We start from the raw sequence: 25,000 nt of genomic DNA on the forward strand, positions 1-25,000 counted from the left end.
ATTGAGACACCACCTACCTTCCTAGTGAGTGTACAGAACAGTATTGAGACCCCACCTACCTTCCTAGTGAGTGTACAGAACAGTACTGAGACCCCACCTACCTTCCTAGTGAGTGTACAGGACAGTATTGAGACCCCACCTACCTTCCTAGTGAGTGTACAGAACAGTATTGAGACCCCACCTACCTTCTTAGTGAGTGTACAGACAGTATTGAGACCCCACCTACCTTCCTAGTGAGTGTACAGACAGTATTGAGAACCCACCTACCTTCCTAGTGAGTGTACAGAGAGTATTGAGACCCCACCTACCTTCCTAGTGAGTGTACAGGACAGTATTGAGACCCCACCTACCTTCCTAGTGAGTGTACAGAACAGTATTGAGACCCCACCTACCTTCCTAGTGAGTGTACAGGACAGTATTGAGACCCCACCTACCTTCCTAGTGAGTGTACAGAACAGTATTGAGAACCCACCTACCTTCCTAGTGAGTGTACAGAACAGTATTGAGACCCCACCTACCTTCCTAGTGAGTGTACAGAACAGTATTGAGACCCCACCTACCTTCCTAGTGAGTGTACAGGACAGTATTGAGACCCCACCTACCTTCCTAGTGAGTGTACAGAACAGTATTGAGAACCCACCTACCTTCCTAGTGAGTGTACAGAACAGTATTGAGACCCCACCTACCTTCCTAGTGAGTGTACAGAACAGTATTGAGACCCCACCTACCTTCCTAGTGAGTGTACAGAACAGTATTGAGACCCCACCTACCTTCCTAGTGAGTGTACAGAACAGTATTGAGACCCCACCTACCTTCCTAGTGAGTGTACAGAACAGTACTGAGACCCCACCTACCTTCCTAGTGAGTGTACAGGACAGTATTGAGACCCCACCTACCTTCCTAGTGAGTGTACAGGACAGTATTGAGACCCCACCTACCTTCCTAGTGAGTGTACAGGACAGTATTGAGACCCCACCTACCTTCCTAGTGAGTGTACAGAACAGTATTGAGACCCCACCTACCTTCCTAGTGAGTGTACAGAACAGTATTGTGATGAGTAGAGCCTGGGCCGTGTTAAGGGAGGAGAAGAGGTAGGAGAGGAGGAGAGAGGGAGATGAGAGGAAGACGAGCCCCAGAGACCAGGTCACCACCAGGAGGAAGAGGAGGGTGAGCGAACCCACAGTCCACGCTCTGTAGAGAGGGAGAAAGAGGAGAGGGAGAGAGGAGGGAGGGGGAGGAAGAGGAGAGGGAGAGAGGAGGGAGGAAGAGATTAGAGGGAGATGGGGAGAGGTTTAGAGGCATGGAGGAGAAAGAGGGGGTGGGGGTTAGGGAGGTGGGGGTTAGGGAGGTGGGGGTTAGGGGGGAGAGAGAGGGAGGTGGTGGTTAGGGAGGAGAGAGAGAGGGAGGTGGGGGTGAGGGAGGAGAGAGAGAGAGGGAGGTGGGGATTAGGGGGGGGAGAGAGAGAGAGGGAGGTGGTGGTTAGGGAGGAGAGAGAGAGGGGGTGGGGGTTAGGGGGGGGAGAGAGAGAGGGGGGTTAGGGGGAGAGAGAGAGCGGGGGGTGGGGGTTAGGGAGGAGAGAGAGAGAGGGAGGTGGGGGTTAGGGAGGAGAGAGAGAGAGGGAGGTGGGGGTTAGGGGGGAGAGAGAGAGGGAGGTGGGGGTTAGGGAAGAGAGAGAGAGAGGGAGGTGGGGGTTAGGGAGGAGAGAGAGAGGGAGGGATTAGGGGGAGAGAGAGAGGGAGGGGTTAGGGGGAGAGAGAGAGAGAGGGAGGTGGGGGTTAGGGGGGAGAGAGAGAGAGGGGGGTGGGGGTTAGGGGAAAGAGAGAGAGAGGGAGGTGGGGGTTAGGGGAGAGAGAGAGAGAGGGAGGTGGGGGTTAGGGAGGAGAGAGAGAGAGGGAGGTGGGGGTTAGGGGGGAGAGAGAGAGAGGGGGGTGGGGGTTAGGGAGGAAGCAGAAGGAGAAGATGTCATGTTATTTTGACACAACTTTTTTAGCCTCACATCTTCTACTTTTCACTATTTGTGTCCTCTGTTACTTCTTCCTGTTTCTACCCCTTCCCATGAGCCTCTGTGTCCCTCCCTGCCCAAAACAAACAACCAATCATGCCTGTCACATATGTGCCAGGGGGCGGGGCTCACCTGAGGTTGTCGTGACGACTGGAGTCGGGTTTGAGGGCGGAGGAGCTGTGCACCATCTTGTGAAGAGTCATCACCAAGACCACCAGGTTCAGCTGGGGGTCACAGGGTCAGAGGTGAGAGGTCAAACTCATGTGTATGTGTGTGCTCACATGTGAGAGTGAGTATGTTTGTCTCACCATTATAATGACAGATACAGGACCCAGGAAACTCCAGATGAAGTAGTTGTCCATCTGCAGCCAACACCTACACACACACACACACACACACACACACACACACACACACACACACACACACACACACACACACACACACACACACACACACACACACACACACACACACACACACACACACACACACACACACACACACACACACACACACACACACACACACACAATACAGCATAGTCATTATACGTTTTGACATACACACACAATAAAGCAGAGATTTCAAATCAATACTCACACACACATCCTCCCCCCACCACACACATCCTCCCCCCACCACACACACATCCTCCCCCCACCACACACATCCTCCCCCCACCACACACATCCTCCCCCCACCACACACATCCTCCCCCCACCACACACATCCCCCCACCACACACATCCCCCACCACACACATCCTCCCCCACCACACACACATCCCCCCACCACACATCCCCCCACCACACACATCCTCCTCCCCCCCCACCACACACATCCTCCCCCCACCACACACATCCTCCCCCCCCACACACATCCTCCCCCCACCACACACATCCTCCCCCCCACCACACACATCCTCCCCCCACCACACATCCTCCCCCCACCCACACACATCCTCCCCCCACCACACACATCCTCCCCCACACACACATCCTCCCCCCACCACACACATCCTCCCCCCACCACACACATCCTCCCCCCACACACATCCTCCCCCCACCACACACATCCTCCCCCTCACCACACACATCCCCCCCCCACACACATCTCCTCCCCCCACCACACATCCTCCCCCCACCACACACATCCTCCCCCACCACACACATCCTCCCCCCACCACACACATCCTCCCCCCACCACACACATCCTCCCCCCACCACACACATCCTCCCCCCACACACACCCTCCCCCCCACCACACACTCTCTGCCACTTACACAGTCCGGGTGCCGTAGCCCCTGTAGTCGATGGCAGCGGAGACGGCCACGACCACCCCTGGCAGGAAGTAGCCGCAGAGATAGAAGTACTTCCTCCTAGAGGTCCGTCCTTCAAAGAGCTCCCCCTGCAGTAAGTAGAGTTCCACTGCCTCCAGGCATAACCAACAGAACACAGAGAGCAGGGAGAAATGGAGCAGACCGGCAAAGACTGGACACGCTACCTAGAGAGGGGAGGAGAGGTGAGGAGAGGAGAGGAGAGGAGAGGGGGAGGAGAGGGGAGGAGAGGGGGAGGAGAGGAGAGGGGAGGAGAGGGGGAGGAGAGGGGTAGGGGGAGGAGGAGGGGGGGGAGGGGGAGGAGGGGGAGGAGGGGGGGAGAGGGGGGGAGAGGAGAGGGAGGGGAGGAGAGGGGGGGGAGGGGAGGGGAGGGGGAGGAGAGGGGGAGGAGGAGGGTGGGAGAGTTGGGAGAGGGAGGATAGAGGGAGGGGAAGAGAGGGGAAGGGGGGAAGAGGAGGAGAGGGGGAGAAGAGAGGGAGGGGAGGAGAGGGGAGGAGAGGGGGAGGAGAGGGGAGGAGGGGGGGAGAGGGGGGAGGAGAGGAGAGGGGAGGAGAGGGGGAGGAGGGTGGGAGAGTTGGAGAGAGGGAGGATGGAGGGAGGGGAGGAGAGGGGAAGGGGGGAAGAGGAGGAGAGAGGGAATTCAATTAAATTCAAAATATTTTATTGCCGTGACAGAAATCCCTCCCTTCATACTGCTGAAGTAACGACACATGAAGAAACACTGAGGAACATTTCAGTTACTGACTGGATCAACAAGAACTAAAAGCTCTGTACTGAGTCTTGTCCTCTCATAAGAACTAAAAGCTCTGTACTGAGTCTTGACCTCATAAGAACTAAAAAAGCTCTGTACTGAGTCTTGTCCTCTCATAAGAACTAAAAGCTCTGTACTGAGTCTTGACCTCTCACAAGAACTAAAAGCTCTGTACTGAGTCTTGACCTCTCATAAGAACTAAAAGCTCTGTACTGAGTCTTGACCTCATAAGAACTAAAAGCTCTGTACTGAGTCTTGTCCTCTCATAAGAACTAAAAGCTCTGTACTGAGTCTTGACCTCTCATAAGAACTAAAAGCTCTGTACTGAGTCTTGTCCTCATAAGAACTAAAAGCTCTGTACTGAGTCTTGACCTCATAAGAACTAAAAGCTCTGTACTGAGTCTTGTCCTCTCATAAGAACTAAAAGCTCTGTACTGAGTCTTGACCTCTCATAAGAACTAAAAGCTCTGAACTGAGTCTTGACCTCTCGTAAGAACTAAAAGCTCTGAACTGAGTCTTGACCTCTCGTAAGAACTAAAAGCTCTGTACTGAGTCTTGACCTCATAAGAACTAAAAGCTCTGTACTGAGTCTTGACCTCTCATAAGAACTAAAAGCTCTGTACTGAGTCTTGTCCTCCCATAAGAACTAAAAGCTCTGTACTGAGTCTTGTCCTCCCACAAGAACTAAAAGCTCTGTACTGAGTCTTGTCCTCCCATAAGAACTAAAAGCTCTGTACTGAGTCTTGTCCTCCCACAAGAACTAAAAGCTCTGTACTGAGTCTTGTCCTCCCATAAGAACTAAAAGCTCTGTACTGAGTCTTGTCCTCCCACAAGAACTAAAAGCTCTGTACTGAGTCTTGACCTCTCACAAGAACTAAAAGCTCTGTACTGAGTCTTGTCCTCATAAGAACTAAAAGCTCTGTACTGAGTCTTGTCCTCATAAGAACTAAAAGCTCTGTACTGAGTCTTGTCCTCTCATAAGAACTAAAAGCTCTGTACTGAGTCTTGTCCTCATAAGAACTAAAAGCTCTGTACTGAGTCTTGACCTCTCATAAGAACTAAAAGCTCTGAACTGAGTCTTGACCTCTCGTAAGAACTAAAAGCTCTGAACTGAGTCTTGACCTCTCGTAAGAACTAAAAGCTCTGTACTGAGTCTTGTCCTCTCATAAGAACTAAAAGCTCTGAACTGAGTCTTGTCCTCTCATATGATGCGACAAAACTATGTCACATCAAATCAAATTTTATTGGTCACATACACGCGGTTATCAGATGTTAATGCGAGTGTAGCGAAATGCTTGTGCTTCTAGTTCCGACAGTGCAGTAATATATCAACAAATTCACAATGACTATCTAATACACACAAGTGTAAAGGAATGGATAAGAATATGTACATATGAAGATGTGTGTGTGTGTTTGTATGTGTGTGTGTGTGTGTGTGATTTTACTCACGCTGTACTGTGTCTTATCTACCCCAATGAGGAAGATGAGTTCGGTGATGAAGAGGTTGCCCCACAGATTCCTGTGTATGGTGCTGTGGTCTGACTGTGGCGCCCCCTGGCAACACAGTAGGGTACTGCAGGCTGCAAGGCACACCAGGGCTACAGATATACCTACCCAGGACACTACGTAGACCAGAACCTCCTGTATCCCATCTACAGACTGGAGAGAGGAGGGGAGAGGGAGGGGGGAGGTAGAGGGTGGGAGGGAGGGAGGGAGAGGTAGAGGGGGGGAGAGGGAGGGCGGGAGGGAGGGAGGAAGAGGGGGAGGTAGAGGGTGGGAGGGGCGGGAGGGGGAGGGGGAGAAGAGGTAGAGGGTGGGAGGTAGGGGAAGGGAGGGGGGGTAGAGGGTGGGAGGGAGGGAGGGAGGGAAGGAAGGGGGAGGGGGGAGGTAGAGGGTGGGAGGGAGGGAGGGAGGGGGAGGGGGGAGAGGTAGAGGGTGGGAGGGAGGGAGGGAGGGGAGGAGAGGTAGAGGGTGGGAGGGAGGGAGGGAGGATGGGGGGAGAGGGAGGGGCGGGAGGGAGGGGGGTGGAGAGGGGGGAATAAGAGGTAGAGGGTGGGAGGGAGGGAGGAAGGGGGTGGGGGAAGAGGTAGAGGGTGGGAGGGAGGAAGGGAGGAAGGGGGGAGAGGGAGGGCAGGAGGGAGGGAGGGAGGAAGGGGGTGGAGGGTGGGAGGGAGGGACGGAGGATAGAGAGTTTTTAACATAACCATTTCTTTGACCATCAAAATGTGATTTTAGAGTGAGTTTGTATATGTGTGTATGTTTGTGTTTGTGTATGTGTTTGTGTATGTGTGTGTGTGTGTGTGTGTGTGTGTATATGTGTGTGTGTGTGTGTATATGTGTGTGTGTGTTTGTGTATGTGTTTGTGTGTGTGTGTGTGTTTGTGTGTGTGTGTGTGTGTGCTTTTGTGTGTGTGTGTGTGTGTGTAATGTGTGTGTGTAATGTGTGTGTGTATGTGTGTTTGTGTATGTGTTTGTGTGTTTGTGTGTGTAATGTGTGTGTGTGTGTGTGTGTGTGTGCTAGTTACAGCAGGTTGGTGGTAGGTCATCAGGACAGCATAGGTTGACAGATGGTTACAGGCGCAGGTGGTGTGTGTGTTGTTGGTGTGTATCCGTTTACACCCCTGGGATGACCAACGACCCCCCGACGACCCCGATGCTGACCCCCCCGACCCCGTGGAGTTCCAGAACGAACAGTTGGGGCTGAAGTGGTTCTCCACCTGGAGACAAATAAACATACAGGGTTGACACACACACACACACACACACACACACACACACACACACACACACACACACACACACACACACACACACACACACACACACACACACACACACACACACACACAACACACACACTCCCCCACCACACATAAATACCCCCCCCTCCCCCACACGTACCTGTAGGTGTCGCAGAGTGAAGACGACCGGTTCAGAGAGGAATACTCGGTTGGAACCTTTGTTGACAGAAGCCGAGATCACGTGAGAATTCACCGCCAAGCTCCTGCCACCGCCAATCACAAACCCCGCCTCCAACCTCAACGAGGAGTTGTTAGTGGTCAGGAAGGATCCAAGGTTCTTATACAGAGATAGAACTATCTTCACCTGGCCTAGAGATGGAGAGAGGAGGAGAGATAAAACTATCTTCACCTGGCCTAGAGATGGAGAGAGGAGAGATAAAACTATCTTCACCTGGCCTAGAGATGGAGAGAGGAGGAGAGATAAAACTATCTTCACCTGACCTAGAGATGGAGAGAGGAGAGATAGAACTATCTTCACCTGGCCTAGAGATGGAGAGGAGAGATAGAACTATCCTCACCTGGCCTAGAGATGGAGAGGAGAGATAGAACTATCTTCACCTGGCCTAGAGATGGAGAGGAGAGATAGAACCATCTTCACCTGGCCTAGAGATGGAGAGGAGAGATAGAACTATCTTCACCTGGCCTAGAGATGGAGAGAGGAGGAGGAGAGATAGAACTACCTCCACCTGGCCTAGAGATGGAGAGGAGAGATAGAACTATCTTCACCTGGCCTAGAGATGGAGAGGAGAGATAGAACTATCTTCACCTGGCCTAGAGATGGAGAGAGGAGGAGGAGAGATAGAACTACCTCCACCTGGCCTAGAGATGGAGAGGAGAGATAGAACTATCTTCACCTGGCCTAGAGATGGAGAGAGGAGAGATAGAACTATCTTCACCTGGCCTAGAGATGGAGAGGAGAGATAGAACTATCTCCACCTGGCCTAGAGATGGAGAGGAGAGATAGAACTATCTTCACCTGGCCTAGAGATGGAGAGAGGAGAGATAGAACTATCTTCACCTGGCCTAGAGATGGAGAGGAGAGATAGAACTACCTCCACCTGGCCTAGAGATGGAGAGAGGAGAGATAAAACTATCTTCACCTGGCCTAGAGATGGAGAGAGGAGAGATAGAACTATCTCCACCTGACCTAGAGATGGAGAGATAGAACTATCCTCACCTGACCTAGAGATGGAGAGAGGAAAGATATACAGTGCCTTGCGAAAGTATTCGCCCCCCTTGAACTTTGCGACCTTTTGCCACATTTCAGGCTTCAAACATAAAGATATAAAACTGCATTTTTTTGTGAAGAATCAACAACAAGTGGGACACAATCATGAAGTGGAATGACATTTATTGGATATTTCAAACTTTTTTAACAAATCAAAAACTGAAAAATTGGGCGTGCAAAATTATTCAGCCCCCTTAAGTTAATACTTTGTAGCGCCACCTTTTGCTGCGATTACAGCTGTAAGTCGCTAAGGGTATGTCTCTATCAGTTTTGCACATTGAGAGACTGACATTTTTTCCCATTCCTCCTTGCAAAACAGCTCGAGCTCAGTGAGGTTGGATGGAGAGCATTTGTGAACAGCAGTTTTCAGTTCTTTCCACAGATTCTCGATTGGATTCAGGTCTGGACTTTGACTTGGCCATTCTAACACCTGGATATGTTTATTTTTGAACCATTCCATTGTAGATTTTGCTTTATGTTTTGGATCATTGTCTTGTTGGAAGACAAATCTCTGTCCCAGTCTCAGGTCTTTTGCAGACTCCATCAGGTTTTCTTCCAGAATGGTCCTGTATTTGGCTCCATCCATCTTCCCATCAATTTTAACCATCTTTCCTGTCCCTGCTGAAGAAAAGCAGGCCCAAACCATGATGCTGCCACCACCATGTTTTACAGTGGGTATGGTGTGGTCAGGGTGATGAGCTGTGTTGCTTTTACGTCAAACATAACGTTTTGCATTGTTGCCAAAAAGTTCAATTTTGGTTTCATCTGACCAGAGCACCTTCTTCCACATGTTTGGTGTGTCTCCCAGGTGGCTTGTGGCAAACTTTAAATTACACTTTTTATGGATATCTTTAAGAAATGGCTTTCTTCTTGCCACTCTTCCATAAAGGCCAGATTTGTGCAATATATGACTGATTGTTGTCCTATGGAAAGAGTCTCCCACCTCAGCTTTAGATATCTGCAGTTCATCCAGAGTGATCATGGGCCTCTTGGCTGCATCTCTGATCAGTCTTCTCCTTGTATGAGCTGAAAGTTTAGAGGGACGGCCAGGTCTTGGTAGATTTGCAGTGGTCTGATACTCCTTCCATTTCAATATTATCGCTTGCACAGTGCTCCTTGGGATGTTTAAAGCTTGGGAAATCTTTTTGTATCCAAATCCGGTTTTAAACTTCTTCACAACAGTATCTCGGACCTGCCTGGTGTGTTCCTTGTTCTTCATGATGCTCTCTGCGCTTTTAACAGACCTCTGAGACTATCACAGTGCAGGTGCATTTATACGGAGACTTGATTACACACAGGTGGATTGTATTTATCATCATTAGTCATTTAGGTCAACATTGAGATCCTCACTGAACTTCTGGAGAGTTTGCTGCACTGAATGTAAAGGGGCTGAATAATTTTGCACGCCCAATTTTTCAGTTTTTGATTTGTTAAAAAAGTTTGAAATATCCAATAAATGTCGTTCCACTTCATGATTGTGTCCCACTTGTTGTTGATTCTTCACAAAAAAATACAGTTTTATATCTTTATGTTTGAAGCCTGAAATGTGGCAAAAGGTTGCAAAGTTCAAGGGGGCCGAATACTTTCGCAAGGCACTGTAGTTCTATCTTCACCTGGCCTAGAGATGGAGAGAGGAGAGATAGAACTATCTTCACCTGGCCTAGAGATGGAGAGAGGAGAGATAGAACTATCTTCACCTGGCCTAGAGATGGAGAGAGTAGAGATAGAACTATCTTCACCTGGCCTAGAGATGGAGAGAGGAGAGATAAAACTATCTTCACCTGGCCTAGAGATGGAGAGATGGAGTGGAGAGATAGAACTATCATGTGTGTGTGTGTGGCTAAGTGTGTGTTTCTGTCTGTGTGCGTGTGTGTGTGTGTTTATGCACGTGTGTGCGCGAGTGTATGTTTACCTGTGTGTGCGCGTGTGTGTGTCTGCGTGTGTCTTTGTGCGTTCGTGTGTGTGTGTCTGTGTGTGTGTCTTTGTGCGTTCGTGTGTGTGTGTGTGTATGTGACTGTGTGTGTGTCTTTTGTGCGTTTGTGTGTGTGTCTGTGCGTTTATGTGTGTGTGTGTGTGTCTGTGCGTTCGTGTGTGTGTGTGTGTGTGTGTGACTGACCATTGCTGCTGTACTGCTGTAGAGTAGCAGTTGAGAGCTGTAGAACACTGTCACTGTCATAGGAGTGAGGGAACGTCAGGTCCTGTAGGTCTGCCTCTGTGTTCAATACATACACCTCTAGATCTACACACACACACACACACACACACACACACACACACACACACACACACACACACACACACACACACACACACACACACACACACACGAAAGAGAAACAGAGGGAAGTTTTTACATTTCAAACTGAACAGATTGCTAAGACACACACACACACACACACACCAAACTTACCGACATTGGGCGCTCTGTCGCTGAATCGCCCCTCGTAGATGTTGTTAGCCAACAGAAAGGCTCCTTTCTCCATGGCGTCCAATAGCAGCGAGGCAGAGCGTGATTGGTCAGTGGTCCTCATATCAGCCCAGGAGACTAGAGCTTCAGGGCCCAACAGGTTATCAACTACCTGAACCACCGCCTGTCAGAGACACACACAAATATATATATATATATATATATATATATATATACCTTTTTGGTGACTACATGATTCCATATGTGTTATTTCATAGTTTTGATGAATTCACTATTATTCTAAAATGTTGAAAATAGTAAAAATAAAGAAAAACCTTTGAATGGGTAGGTGTGTCCAAACTTTTGACTGGTACTGTATATATCTACTATGTACTGTATAGACTATATCATATAAAGCCTCATGAACCAATCACCTGTCTGGACTAGAGATATATCACACACCCATACACTAAAGATACCATGCTAAAAATGCTATACTAAATATACAATACTAAATATACAATACTAAAGATACTATACTAAATATACTATACTAAATATACAATACTAAATATACAATACTAAATATACCATACTAAATATATAATACTAAAGACACTATACTAAAGATACAATACTAAATATACACCACTAAATATACTATACAAATATACAATACTAAACATACTACCCTAAATATACTATACTAAATATGCTATCGTAACTATACTATAGTAAATATATACTATATGTAGAGAGTTGTGGTTTACCTGGACATAAGCTCTACAGGTGCGTTCCCTCTTCTGCAACTGAAGTAGACAGGAACACACTTTACGTAACACAAGTACTACAAATCAAATCAAATGTTATTTGTCAAATGCACTCGAAGACAACAGGTGTAGACCGTACCGTGAAATGCTTACAACAGTCTGTGTGTGTGTGTACCTTGTAGTGTGTGTGTGTGTGTGTGTGTACCTTGTTGTAGTGTGTGTGTGTGTACCTTGTTGTAGTGTGTGTGTGTGTGTGTACCTTGTTGTAGTGTGTGTGTGTGTGTGTACCTTGTAGTAGTGTGTGTGTGTGTGTGTACCTTGTTGTAGTGTGTGTGTGTGTGTGTACCTTGTTGTAGTGTGTGTGTGTGTGTGTACCTTGTTGTAGTGTGTGTGTGTGTGTGTACCTTGTAGTAGTGTGTGTGTGTGTGTGTACCTTGTTGTAGTGTGTGTGTGTGTGTGTACCTTGTAGTAGTGTGTGTGTGTGTGTGTACCTTGTTGTAGTGTGTGTGTGTGTGTGTACCTTGTTGTAGTGTGTGTGTGTGTGTGTACCTTGTTGTAGTGTGTGTGTAACTTGTTGTAATGTGTGTGTGTGTACCTTGTTGTAATGTGTGTGTGTGCGTACCTTGTTGTAATGTGTGTGGGTGTGTGTACCTTGTTGTAATGTGTGTGTGTGTGTACCTTGTTGTAATGTGTGTGTGTGTGCCTTGTTGTAATGTGTGTGTGTGCGTACCTTGTTGTAATGCGTGTGTGTGTACCGTGTTGTAATGTGTGTGTGTGTGTGTGTGTACCTTGTTGTAATGTGTGTGTGTGTATCTTGTTGTAATGTGTGTGTGCGTACCTTGTTGTAGTGTGTGTGTGTGTACCTTGTTGTAATGTGTGTGTGTACCTTGTTGTAATGTGTGTGTGTGTACCTTGTTGTAATGTGTGTGTGTGTGTACCTTGTTGTAGTGTGTGTGTGTGTGTACCTTGTTGTAATGTGTGTGTGTGTGTACCTTGTTGTAATGTGTGTGTGTGTGTGTGTGTACCTTGTTGTAATGCGTGTGTGTGTGTTTACCTTGTTGTAATGTGTGTGTGTATCTTGTTGTAATGCGTGTGTGTGTGTACCTTGTTGTAATGTGTGTGTGTGCTTTGTTGTAATGTGTGTGTGTGGGTGTACCTTGTTGTAATGCGTGTGTGTGTGTGTGTACCTTGTTGTAATGTGTGTGTGTGTGTGTGTGTGTACCTAGTTGTAATGCGTGTGTGTGTGCGTACCTTGTTGTAATGTGTGTGTACCTTGTTGTAATGTGTGTGTGTGCCTTGTTGTAATGTGTGTGTGTGTGTGTACCTTGTTGTAATGTGTGTGTGTGTGTGCCTTGTTGTAATGTGTGTGTGTGTGTGTGTGTGTGTGTACCTTGTTGTAGTTGCGTGCAGCAGATTCCTTGTTGGCTGGTCGTAGGGCCTGAAGCTGAGAATCCAGGATGTCCAACAGCTGCTCTAGAAGTTTGACTGACATGCTGACATCACCGGCGTAGACCCGCCCCCTCGTCAGGTTTACTAACTCACCAGCGATGTTAGCTGCATTCTCCCCACTCTTTATCTAGAAGGGAGGAGGGGGAACAAGGGTGGAAGGCAGAGGGGGAGAGGGAACAGGGGAGGAGGGCAGAGGGGGAACGGGGAGGAGGGAGGGAGGGAGAGAGGGGGAGGGAGGGAGGGGGAACAAGGGTGGAAGGCAGAGAGGGAGGGGGAATGGGGGAGGAGGGAGGGATGGAGGGAGGGAGGGGGAACAAGGGTGGAGGGCAGAGAGGGAGGGAGGGAGGGGGAACGGGGGAGGAGGGAGGGAGGGAGAGGGGGGGAGGGAGGGAGGGAGGGAGGGAGGGGGAAAGGGGGAGGGAGGGAGGCAGGGGGAATGGGGGAGGAGGGAGGGAGGGAGGGGGAACAAGGGTGGAAGGCAGAGAGGGGGGGAGGGAGAATGGGGGAGGAGGGAGAGAGGGGGGAGAACGGGGAACATATGGTCATGTTAAAGTTATGTGGTGCTGTCCATTGACGACCTGTGTGTGTGTCTTCGCGTGCGTATGGGTGTGTTTCCATCCATGTCCTTCTGCGTGTCTGTATGTGTGTGTGTGTGTGTGCATACAGTGTGTGTGTGTGTGTGTGTGTGTGCATACAGTGTGTGTGTTTGTGTGCATACAGTGTGTGTGTTTGCGTGTGTCCATGTCCTTCCCTCCCTGTGTGTGTGTGTGTGTGTGTGCGTGACTGACCTTCTGTGCTATCTGACTGACCCAGGGGGAGGTACAGTTACTGAGGTCAGGCCCTCTGGAGTTCCAGGTTACCGGGGACAACACACACTGGTACGATGCTATACCTGGTGAGGGAGAGAGAGGGGTAGGAGGGTGGGGAGAGAGGAGGGTGGGGAGAGAGAGGAGGAGGAGGGATGGAGGGAGAGAGGAGGGTGGGGAGAGAGAGGGGGAGGAAGAGAGAGGGACAGATATCAAAACCTAATTTGCATTCAGCATGCTCTCACTCTACAGTATCACCCCCCTCTCTCTCTCTCTCTCTCTCTCTCTCTCTCTCTCTCTCTCTCTCTCTCTCTCTCTCCCCCTTTCTCACCAGCCTACCAGTTCACACACACACACACACACACACACACACACACACACACACACACACACACACACACACACACACACACACACACACACACACACACACACACACACACTCACCCAGTGATCCTTTGGGACATGGTCTCTCCACCATCTCTCCTTTAGGTGTAGGGGGCCACTGTACCCCTCTGGTCACCCTCCCCTCACACACCCCAACCTGCCCCCCGTAGGACCCCCCCGGGGCGATGGGGGCACGGTGGGGGGGGTGGGGGGTCAGCGGGACCATGGCCGTGATTGGCCGCAAGTCCGGACTCCGGTTGATGACCCCGATGGGATTGGAGGCTGAAGGTCGTACTGGGGTCAGCGCTACGGTGGCTGTGTAGGACCCCACTGTAGTCATTAGAGATGAGAGAGGACCTGGAGGAGAGAGGCATGGGGAGGGAGGGGTCAAATATATTATCATTCTAGTTAGTAAACTGTAGTCATTAGAGAGGAGAGAGGACCTGGAGGAGACACATGGGAAGGGAGGGGTCAAATTTATTATCATTCTGGTTAGTAAACTGCCCCCCACACACACCCTGCCCTTCCCCCGGTCACACACACCTTTGGTAGGCTGGGGTGGTCTGAACTGCAGAGGGTATCTCAGCACGTAGTAGTTATTCCACACATACAGCTGGTTGTCCCGTGGGTTGTAGTCTATAGATGATATATACTGGTAGGGGTTAGGGAAGGGGATCTGGACCGGCACCTCTCGCCCTCTACTGGTGTCAAACGCATATAACACCATATCCCCTCCACCTCCTCCTCCTCTGTCTGTCTGTCCCTCGTCGTCTTGGAAGACGGAGCGCACCGCGTACAGCACGCCGCACGCCATGAAGGCGTTGCTCGCCCCGCGCTTATCGAAGCTGGTCGCCCACGTACCCTCGAAACGCAGGGTGTAAGGGTTTACCTGGAGGGGAGGAGAAATTAAGGGGCAGGAGAGGGGGAAGAGAGAGAGAGAGAGAGAGGGAGAGAGAGAGAGAGAGAGAGAGAGAGAGGAGGGGAGAAAGAAAGAAGAGAGGAGAGAAAAGAGGAGAGTGAGAGGAGTGAGAGAGGAGAGAGGGAGAGAGAAAGAGAGAGAGAAAAAGAGAGGGAGAGAGAGAAAAGAGGAGAGAGAAAAGAGGAGAGAGCGAGAGAGGAGAGAGAATGAGAGGACAGAGAGAGAGGAGAGAGAAAGAGAAGAGGGAGAGGGGAGAGAAAGAGGGGAGAGAGGATTGAGAGGAGAGAGTTTAGAGAGAGAGGAGAGAGGAGAGAGGAGAGAGGAGAGAGAGAGGGAGAGAGAGTTTAGAGAGAGAGAGAGAGAGAGAGAGAGAGAGAGAGAGAGAGAGAGAGAGAGAGAGAGATGGAGAGAGAGAGAGAGAGAGAGAGAGAGAGAGAGAGGGAGAAAGAGAGAGAAGGCGTTAAGAGAGTGAAGAGAGAAAGAGAGGAGAGAGGGGGGGAGTCAATTCTAAAAGCTTCGAAACAAGGTATTTTGTTTCATTTGAAAACATTTAGTAAAATATATTGTGTCCGTGAAATGTACACAGCACGTATAAACTGGAAGTAGAAGCCTAAGTGTTGTTGTCCATTAGTTAGAGCAGTGGTAGGGTTAGAGGAAGATAATGAAGGAAAATATATTTTTTAAATATATGTATGTATAAAATATTTATCAATCAAACCCACAACCCTAGCATTGCAAAGGCCAAGCTCTACCAACTGAGCCAACTCCACCATCATGGCACCACAAACCACTTGACGCCCAATGTAGTTAATTACTGTAGTGGTCGTTGTTTATCTACAGGCTGATGGAAAGTCTACAGGTACAAACCTAGACGACCAGCCTCTGTACAACACAGTCATGTACATTTACATTCTGTTTTGCAAGGATGGTAAATCAATACTGTACAAAAAGTGTTTGTTTTTGTCACGTTCTGACCATCGTTCGTGTGTGTTTTCCTTGTTTTAGTGTTGGTCAGGACGTGAGCTGGGTGGGCATTCTATGTTGTGTGTCTGGATTGTCCATTTCTATGTTAGGCCTGATATGGTTCTCAATCAGAGGCAGGTGTTAGTCATTGTCTCTGATTGGGAACCATATTTAGGTAGCCTGGGTTTCACTGTGTGTTTGTGGGGGATTGTTCCTGTCTCTGTGTTTTGCACCAGATAGGGCTGTTTTTTGGTTTTCCACGTTTGTTGTTTTGTAGTGTTCATGTTTATCTGTTTTAATTAAACATGAATCAATATAACCACGCCGTGTTTTGGTCCTCCTCTACCTCACCACAGGAAAACCCTGACAGTTTTCCATGTTATTTAATTTGATGTAAATGTTTTGTATCTTTGTTCATGACTTTGCACCATTTGATGTAAATGTTTGAGGACAGCGTTTTGTTCTTTCTAGATTCCATTAGAATGACATCACAGAGAAAGGGGCGGGGCAACAACTCTTACAATTCCAACTATTGAAACCTGATTCTGTTCCTAATTATACAACAACCTTTTTTGCCAAAGGAGGGATGTTGCAATTTTTTTGTCGTTGCCCACACTAGCGACGTCTATATCGGTCTGCTAGTTCTAGAAAAGGTCCAGTGTACTTTTGTGGAAAAAAGTATTTTTCAAAAAAATTCTATATTTTTGATTATTATAAATTTTCTGGTTTTTCAGAGAATTCTGCAGCCCCCTCAGCACCTCTACTTCCCACGGGTACGATCCATCCGATCCATCCTTCTCTCTCACCTGACTGACAACTATACGTCCATTGTTGGCTTCAGTTGAGTAGATGACCCACAGTCCGTTCTCATCCACAGCAAGGTCGATATCGCTCTTCCCGCCCCACCGATATGGAGAAGTGTCGTGGTAGTTAGCGTTCAACACCACCGCCTCGCCGCTCTTCATAGAGAGAGAGAGAGAGAGGGAGAGGGAGAGAGAGAGAGTAGAGTAGAGAGAGAGAGAGAGTGAAGAACACGCACCATTGTAAATACAACCCATATCTATGCTTATTTATTTTATCTTGTGTCCTTTACCATTTGTACATTGTTAAAACACTGTATATATATATAATATGACATTTGTAATGTCTTCATTGTTTTGAAACTTCTGTATGTGTGATGTCTACTGTTAATTTGATTGTTTATTTCACTTTGGTTTATCTATTTCACTTGCTTTGGCAATGTAACACGTTTCCCATGCCAATAAAGCCCTTGAATTGAATTGAATTGAATTGAGAGAAGTATTTAAAATTGTCATAAATACACAACACACAAGAGAAATCAATTGATACAATAAAAATCTCATTTAAAATACATATTTTCTGGAGAAACCATGAGTCTGCGAAGGATTGGGGGTCAATTCCAGCCAATTCAAAAAGTTAACCAAATTTTAAATTCATATGTTCCTCATCAAAAAGCATTGAAGACTTGACATCGGAATGTCAGTGTACCTCCTGAATTGACTGGGATTGAAATGGCATTGACTTCAACCCTGGTGCGGTGGGAAAGGTGATACAGATCTGTAAAGGTCAGAGGTCACCTTAATGCGTGTGCGGAGGTCGTATTTGACCAGGTTTGTGCGTTCTTGTTGTAGAACACGGCTCCATCATAGAAACGAAGCCTGTACCGTCGTGATGTTCGGCAACCTGCGGGACAGAGACAGGACATAAAGAGGACAGAGACAGGACATAAAGAGGACAGAGAGGACATAAAGAGGACTTTAGAGAGGAGAGAGAGGTCATAAAGAGGACAGAGAGAGGACGTAGAGAGGACAGAGAGAGGACGTAGAGAGGACAGAGAGAGGACATAAAGAGGACGAGAGAGGACATAAAGAGGACAGAGAGAGGATAGAGAGGACAGAGAGAGGACATAAAGAGGACGTGAGAGGACATAAAGAGGACGTAGAGAGGACAGAAGAGGACATAAAGAGGACAGAGAGGACGTAGAGTGGAAGAGAGAGGACAGAGAGAGGAAAAGAGGACATAAAGAGGACGTAGAGAAAGGACAGAGAGAAGATTAGAGAGGACAGAGAGAGGACATAAAGAGGACAATAGAGAGGACAAAGTTAGGACGTAGAGAGGACAGAGAGAGGACATAAAGAGGACATATTTTCGTCAGAGAGGACAGAGAAGGACATAAAGAGGACAGAGAGAGGACGTAGAGAGGACATAAAGAGGACAGAGAGAGGACGTAGAGAGGACAGAGTTCCAGACGACGTATTTAGAGAGGACAGAGAGAGGACGTAGAGAGGACATAAAGAAGACAGAGAGAGGACGTGAGAGGACAGAGAGAGGACATAAAGAGGACACAGAGAGGGACGTAGAGAGGACAGAGAGAGGACAAGGACGTAGAGAGGACATAAAGAGGACAGAGAGAGGACATAAAGTGGACAGAGAGAGGACATTAAGAGGACGTAGAAAGGACATAAAGAGGACGAAGAGACAGGACATAAAGAGGACAGAGGGAGGACATAAAGAGGACGAGAGACAGGACATCGTAAGGAGGAATAAAGAGGACAGAGACAGGACATAAAGAGGACTGAGATTGACATTAAGGGATTGAAAGGACATAAAGATGACGAAGAGACAGGACATAAAGAGGACAGAGACAGGACATAAAGGGACAGAAGAGACAGGACATAAAGAGGACAGAGGACATAAAGAGGGACGAAGAGACAGGACATAAAGAGGACGTAAAGAAGACATAAAGAGGACAGAGACAGGACATAAAGAGGACGTAGAAAGGACATAAAGTGGACAGAGAGAGGACATTAAGAGGACGTATAAAGGACATAAAGAGGACGAAGAGACAGGACATAAAGAGGACAGAGACAGGACATAAAGAGGACAGAGACAGGACATCAAGAGGAAGAAGAGACAGGACATAAATAGGACGTAGAGAGGACATAAAGAGGACAGAGAGAGGACATAAAGAGGTGGAGAGGACATAAAGAGGACGAAGAGTTAGGACATAAAGAGGACAGAGACAGGACATAAAGAGGACGTAGAGAGGACATAGAGAGGACATAAAGAGGAGAGACAGGACATAAAGAGGACGTAGACAGGACATAAAGAGGACAGAGAGAGGACGTAGAGAGGACAGAGAGGACATAAAGATGACAGAGAGAGGACGTAGAAAGGACAGAGGGAGGACGTAGAGAGGACAGAGAGAGGACATAAAGAGGACGTAGAGAGGACATAAAGAGGACAGAGAGAGGACATAAAGAGGACAGAGAGAGGACGTAGAGAGGACAGAGAGAGGACATAAAGAGGACGTAGAGAGGACATAAAGAGGACGTAGAGAGGACAGAGAGAGGACATAAAGAGGACAGAGAGAGGACGTAGAGTGGACAGAGAGAGGACAGAGAGAGGACAGAGAGAGGACATAAAGAGGACGTAGAGAGGACATAAAGAGGACAGAGAGAAGACGTAGAGAGGACAGAGAGAGGACATAAAGAGGACAGAAGAGGACGTAGAGAGGACAGAGAGGACGTAGAGAGGACAGAGAGAGGACATAAAGAGGACAGAGAGAGAGGACAGAGAGAGGACATAAAGAGGACAGAGAGAGGACGTAGAGAGGACATAAAGAGGACAGAGAGGACGTAGAGAGGACAGAGAGACGACGTAGAGAGGACAGAGAGAGAGAGAGGACGTAGAGAGGACATAAAGAAGACAGAGAGAGGACGTAGAGAGGACAGAGAGAGGACATAAAGAGGACACAGAGAGGACGTAGAGAGGACAGAGAGAGGACGTAGAGAGGACGTAGAGAGGACATAAAGAGGACAGAGAGAGGACATAAAGTGGACAGAGAGAGGACATTAAGAGGACGTAGAAAGGACATAAAGAGGACGAAGAGACAGGACATAAAGAGGACAGAGGGAGGACATAAAGAGGACGTAGAGACAGGACATAAAGAGGACGTAAGGAGGACGTAAAGAGGACAGAGACAGGACATAAAGAGGACAGAGAGAGGACATTAAGAGGACGTAGAAAGGACATAAAGAGGACGAAGAGACAGGACATAAAGAGGACAGAGACAGGACATAAAGAGGACGAAGAGACAGGACATAAAGAGGACAGAGAGAGGACATAAAGAGGACGAAGAGACAGGACATAAAGAGGACGTAAAGAAGACATAAAGAGGACAGAGACAGGACATAAAGAGGACGTAGAAAGGACATAAAGTGGACAGAGAGAGGACATTAAGAGGACGTAGAAAGGACATAAAGAGGACGAAGAGACAGGACATAAAGAGGACAGAGAGAGGACATAAAGAGGACGTAGAAAGGACATAAAGAGGACAAAGAGACAGGACATAAAGAGGTGGTAGAGGACATAAAGAGGACAGAGACAGGACATAAAGAGGACAGAGAGGACATAAAGAGGACGTAGAGAGGACATAAAGAGGACAGAGACAGGACATAAAGAGGACGTAGACAGGACATAAAGAGGACAGAGAGAGGACGTAGAGAGGACAGAGAGGACATAAAGATGACAGAGAGAGGACGTAGAAAGAACAGAGGGAGGACGTAGAGAGGACAGAGAGAGGACATAAAGAGGACGTAGAGAGGACATAAAGAGGACAGAGAGAGGACATAAAGAGGACAGAGAGAGGACGTAGAGAGGACAGAGAGAGGACGTAGAGAGGACAGAGAGAGGACATAAAGAGGACATAGAGAGGACATAAAGAGGACAGAGAGAAGACGTAGAGAGGACAGAGAGAGGACATAAAGAGGACAGAGAGAGGACGTAGAGAGGACAGAGAGAGGATGTAGAGAGGACAGAGAGAGGACATAAAGAGGACAGAGAGAGGACGTAGAGAGGACAGAGAGAGGACATAAAGAGGACAGAGAGAGGACGTAGAGAGGACATAAAGAGGACAGAGAGAGCACGTAGAGAGGACAGAGAGACGACGTAGAGAGGACAGAGAGAGGACGTAGAGAGGACAGAGAGAGGACGTAAAGAGGACAGAGAGAGGACGTAGAGACGAAAGAGAGAGGACGTAAAGAGGACAGAGACAGGACATAAAGAGGACAGAGAGAGGACATTAAGAGGACATAGAAAGGACATAAAGAGGACGAAGAGACAGGACATAAAGAGGACAGAGACAGGACATAAATAGGACGTAGAGAGGACATAAAGAGGACGTAGAGAGGGACATAAAGAGGACGAAGAGTTAGGACATAAAGAGGACAGAGAGAGGACATAAAGAGGAATTAGAAAGGACATAAAGAGGACGAAGAGACAGGACATAAAGAGGACGTAGAGAGGACATAAATAGGACAGAGACAGGACATAAAGAGGACAGAGAGAGGACATTAAGAGGACGTAGAAAAGACATAAAGAGGATGAAGAGACAGGACATAAAGAGGACATAGACAGGACATAAAGAGGACAGAGACAGGACATAAAGAGGACGTAGAGACAGGACATAAAGAGGACAGAGAGAGGACATAAAGAGGACGTAGAGAGGACATAAAGAGGACGAAGAGTTAGGACATAAAGAGGACAGAGAGAGGACATAAAGAGGACAGAGAGAGGACGTAGAGAGGACATAAAGAGGGCAGAGAGAGGACATAAAGAGGAATTAGAAAGGACATAAAGAGGACGAAGAGACAGGACATAAAGAGGACGTAGAGAGGACATAAATAGGACAGAGACAGGACATAAAGAGGACAGAGAGAGGACATTAAGAGGACGTAGAAAAGACATAAAGAGGATGAAGAGACAGGACATAAAGAGGACAGAGACAGGACATAAAGAGGACAGAGACAGGACATAAAGATGTAGGACAGGACATAAATAGGAGAGACAGGACATAAATAGGAAGTAGAGAGGACATAAAGAGGACGTAGAGAGAGGACATAAAGAGGACAGGACATAAAGAGGACAGAGACAGGACATAAAGAGGACGAAGAGAAATTAGGACATAAAGAGGACAGAGAGAGGACATAAAGAGGACAAAGACAGGACATAAAGAGGACAGAGAGGACATAAAGAGGACAGAGGCAGGACATAAAGAGGACAGAGAGAGGACATAAAGAGGACAGAGAGAGGACATAAAGAGGACAGAGACAGGACATAAAGAGGACAGAGAGAGCATAAAGAGGACAGAGACAGGACATAAAGAGGACGAAGAGACAGGACATAAAGAGGATGTAGAGACAGGACATAAAGAGGACAGAGACAGGACATAAAGAGGACAGAGACAGGACATAAAGAGGACGAAGAGACAGGACATAAAGAGGACATAGAGAGGACATGAAGAGACAGGACATAAAGAGGACAGAGACAGGACATAAAGAGACGTAGAGACAGGACATAAAGAGACAGGACATAAATAGGACAGAGACAGGACATAAAGAGGACAGAGAGAGGACATTAAGAGGACGTAGAAAAGACATAAAGAGGATGAAAGACAGGACATAAAGAGGACAGAGACAGGACATAAAGAGGACAGAGACAGGACATAAAGAGGATGTAGAGACAGGACATAAATAGGAAGTAGAGAGGACATAAAGAGGACAGAGAGAGGACATAAAGAGGAAAGAGGACATAAAGAGGACGAGAGAGTTAGGACATAAAGAGGACAGAGAGAGGACATAAAGAGGACAGAGAGAGGACGAGACAGGACATAAATAAAGAGGACATAAAGAGGAAGAGACAGGACATAAAGAGGACGAAGAGACAGGACATAAAAGGAGGAGGACAGAGACAGGACATAAAGAGGACAGAGAGAGGACATAAAGAGGACATAAAGAGGATGAAGAGACAGGACATAAAGAGGACAGAGACAGGACATAAAGAGGACAGAGACAGGACATAAAGAGGACAGAGAGAGGACATAAAGAGGACAGAGGCAGGACATAAAGAGGACAGAGAGGACATAAAGAGGACGAAGAGACAGGACATAAAGAGGACAGAGACAGGACATAAAGAGGACGTAGAGAGGAAATAAAGAGGACAGAGAGAGGACATAAAGAGGACAGAGACAGGACATAAAGAGGACAAAGACAGGACATAAAGAGGACAGAGGCAGGACATAAAGAGGACAGAGACAGGACATAAAGAGGACAGAGGACATAAAGAGGACAAAGAGGACATAAAGAGGACAGAGACAGTACATAAAGAGGACAGAGAGAGGACATAAAGAGGACAGAGACAGGACATAAAGAGGATAAAGACAGGACATAAAGAGGACAGAGACAGGACATAAAGAGGACGTAGAGACAGGACATAAAGAGGACGTAGAGAGGACATAAAGAGGACAGAGAGAGGACATAAAGAGGACAGAGAGAGGACGTAGAGAGGACAGAGAGAGGACATAAAGAGGACGTAGAGAGGACATAAAGAGGACGTAGAGAGAGAGGACATAAAGAGGACAGAGAGAGAGGACAGAGAGAGGATAAAGAGGAAGAGAGGACATAAAGAGGACGTAGAGAGGACATAAAGAGGACGTAGAGAGGACAAAAAGAGGACATAAAGAGGACATAGAGAGGACATAAAGAGGACGTAGAGAGGACATAAAGAGGACATAAAGAGGACGTAGAGAGGACATAAAGAGGACATGAAGAGGACGTAGAGAGGACATAAAGAGGACATAAAGAGGACGTAGAGAGGACATAAAGAGGACATGAAGAGGACATAAAGAGGACATAAAGAGGACATAGAGAGGAGATAAAGAGGACATAGAGAGGAGATAAAGAGGACAGAGACAGGACATATGAATGACGTTGAGAGGACATAAAGAGGACGAAGAGAGGACATAAAGAGGACGTAGAGAGGACGTATAGAGGACGAAGAGAGGACATAAAGAGGACATAGAGGACGAAGAGCATACATAGATGGAAATGAACTGTTAGCTAAATCTGGAGCAATGCATCATTTCTCAGTGTTCTGAGACTTCTGGTGTTGTGGTACATTGTCCCTGTCCAAATAAACTGGTGTTGTGGTACATTGTTCCTGTCCAAATAAACTGGTGTTGTGGTACATTGTCCCTGTTCAAATAAACTGGTGTTGTGGTACATTGTCCCTGCCCAAATAAACTGGTGTTGTGGTACATTGTTCCTGTCCAAATAAACTGGTGTTGTGGTACATTGTCCCTGTTCAAATAAACTGGTGTTGTGGTACATTGTTCCTGTCCAAATAAACTGGTGTTGTGGTACATTGTCTCTGTTCAAATAAACTGGTGTTGTGGTACATTGTTCCTGTCCAAATAAACTGGTGTTGTGGTACATTGTCCCTGTTCAAATAAACTGGTGTTGTGGTACATTGTTCCTGTCCAAATAAACTGGTGTTGTGGTACATTGTCCCTGTCCAAATAAACTGGATACATCACATGAATAAATACATATACATAGGACATCCATAGAGTTGAAGAGGACTTCAGACAAATAGTTATATTATACACACACACTGTTTCTCTCTGTTTCTCTCTGTCTCTCTCTGTTTCTCTCTGTTTCTCTCTGTTGCTCTCTCTCTCCCAATGTCTCTCTCTGTTTCTCTCTCTCTCCCAATGTCTCTCTCTGTTTCTCTCTGTTGCTCTCTCTCTCCCAATGTCTCTCTCTGTTTCTCTCTGTTGCTCTCTGTTTCTCTCTCTCTCCCAATGTCTCTCTCTGTTTCTCTCTGTTTCTCTCTGTTGCTCTCTGTTGCTCTCTGTTTCTCTCTCTCTCCCAATGTCTCTCTCTGTTTCTCTCTGTTTCTCTCTCTCTCCCAATGTCTCCCGCTCTGTTTCTCTCTGTTTCTCTCTCAGACAAATAGTTTACATTATACACACACACCGTTTTTGTTTCTCTCTGTTTCTCTCTCTCCCAATGTCTCTCTCTTTCTCTCTCTCTCTCTGTTTCTTTCTCTCCCTCTCTCCATCTCTAAATGTCTCTCTCAATCTCTCTAAATGTCTCTCTCAATCTCTCTAAATGTCTCTAAATGTCTCTTAAATGTCTCTTTCAATCTCTCTAAATGTCTCTCTCAATCTCTCTAAATGTCTCTCTCAATGTCTCTAAATGTCTCTCTCAATCTCTCTAAATGTCTCTCTCAATCTCTCTAAATGTCTCTCTCAATCTCTCTAAATGTCTCTTTCAATGTCTCTAAATGTCTCTCTCAATCTCTCTAAATGTCTCTCT

The 25,000-nt window shown here is 47.3% G+C and overlaps 2 protein-coding genes across 2 annotated transcripts in view; both read right to left on the reverse strand.

The window, feature by feature from the left end:
- The window catches only part of LOC135525758 (adhesion G protein-coupled receptor L1-like), a 29,968-nt gene extending 13,151 nt beyond the window's left edge, over window positions 1-16,817 (reverse strand). The window contains exons 1-15 of the mRNA XM_064953578.1: window positions 16,628-16,817; window positions 14,483-14,828; window positions 14,000-14,296; window positions 13,535-13,638; window positions 12,688-12,873; window positions 11,298-11,336; window positions 10,531-10,711; window positions 10,237-10,359; window positions 6,993-7,201; window positions 6,617-6,808; window positions 5,542-5,751; window positions 3,288-3,508; window positions 2,311-2,377; window positions 2,135-2,226; window positions 1,023-1,191 (exon numbers count right to left, since the gene is read on the reverse strand). Coding sequence (XP_064809650.1) covers window positions 1,023-1,191; window positions 2,135-2,226; window positions 2,311-2,377; window positions 3,288-3,508; window positions 5,542-5,751; window positions 6,617-6,808; window positions 6,993-7,201; window positions 10,237-10,359; window positions 10,531-10,711; window positions 11,298-11,336; window positions 12,688-12,873; window positions 13,535-13,638; window positions 14,000-14,296; window positions 14,483-14,828; window positions 16,628-16,786 — 2,595 coding nt within the window. The 5' untranslated portion in view covers window positions 16,787-16,817. The remainder of the gene's footprint in view (window positions 1-1,022; window positions 1,192-2,134; window positions 2,227-2,310; window positions 2,378-3,287; window positions 3,509-5,541; window positions 5,752-6,616; window positions 6,809-6,992; window positions 7,202-10,236; window positions 10,360-10,530; window positions 10,712-11,297; window positions 11,337-12,687; window positions 12,874-13,534; window positions 13,639-13,999; window positions 14,297-14,482; window positions 14,829-16,627) is intronic.
- Window positions 16,818-23,757: 6,940 nt separating this feature from the next.
- LOC135531945 (adhesion G protein-coupled receptor L1-like) overlaps window positions 23,758-25,000 on the reverse strand; it is a 40,318-nt gene continuing 39,075 nt past the window's right edge. The window contains exon 6 of the mRNA XM_064959637.1: window positions 23,758-25,000. This exon is cut by the window's right edge and continues 563 nt beyond it. The gene's annotated coding sequence lies outside the window, so the exon portion shown is untranslated.

The sequence above is a fragment of the Oncorhynchus masou genome, chromosome 5, assembly GCF_036934945.1.
Source record: "Oncorhynchus masou masou isolate Uvic2021 chromosome 5, UVic_Omas_1.1, whole genome shotgun sequence".
Classification (NCBI taxonomy): Eukaryota; Metazoa; Chordata; class Actinopteri; order Salmoniformes; family Salmonidae; genus Oncorhynchus; species Oncorhynchus masou.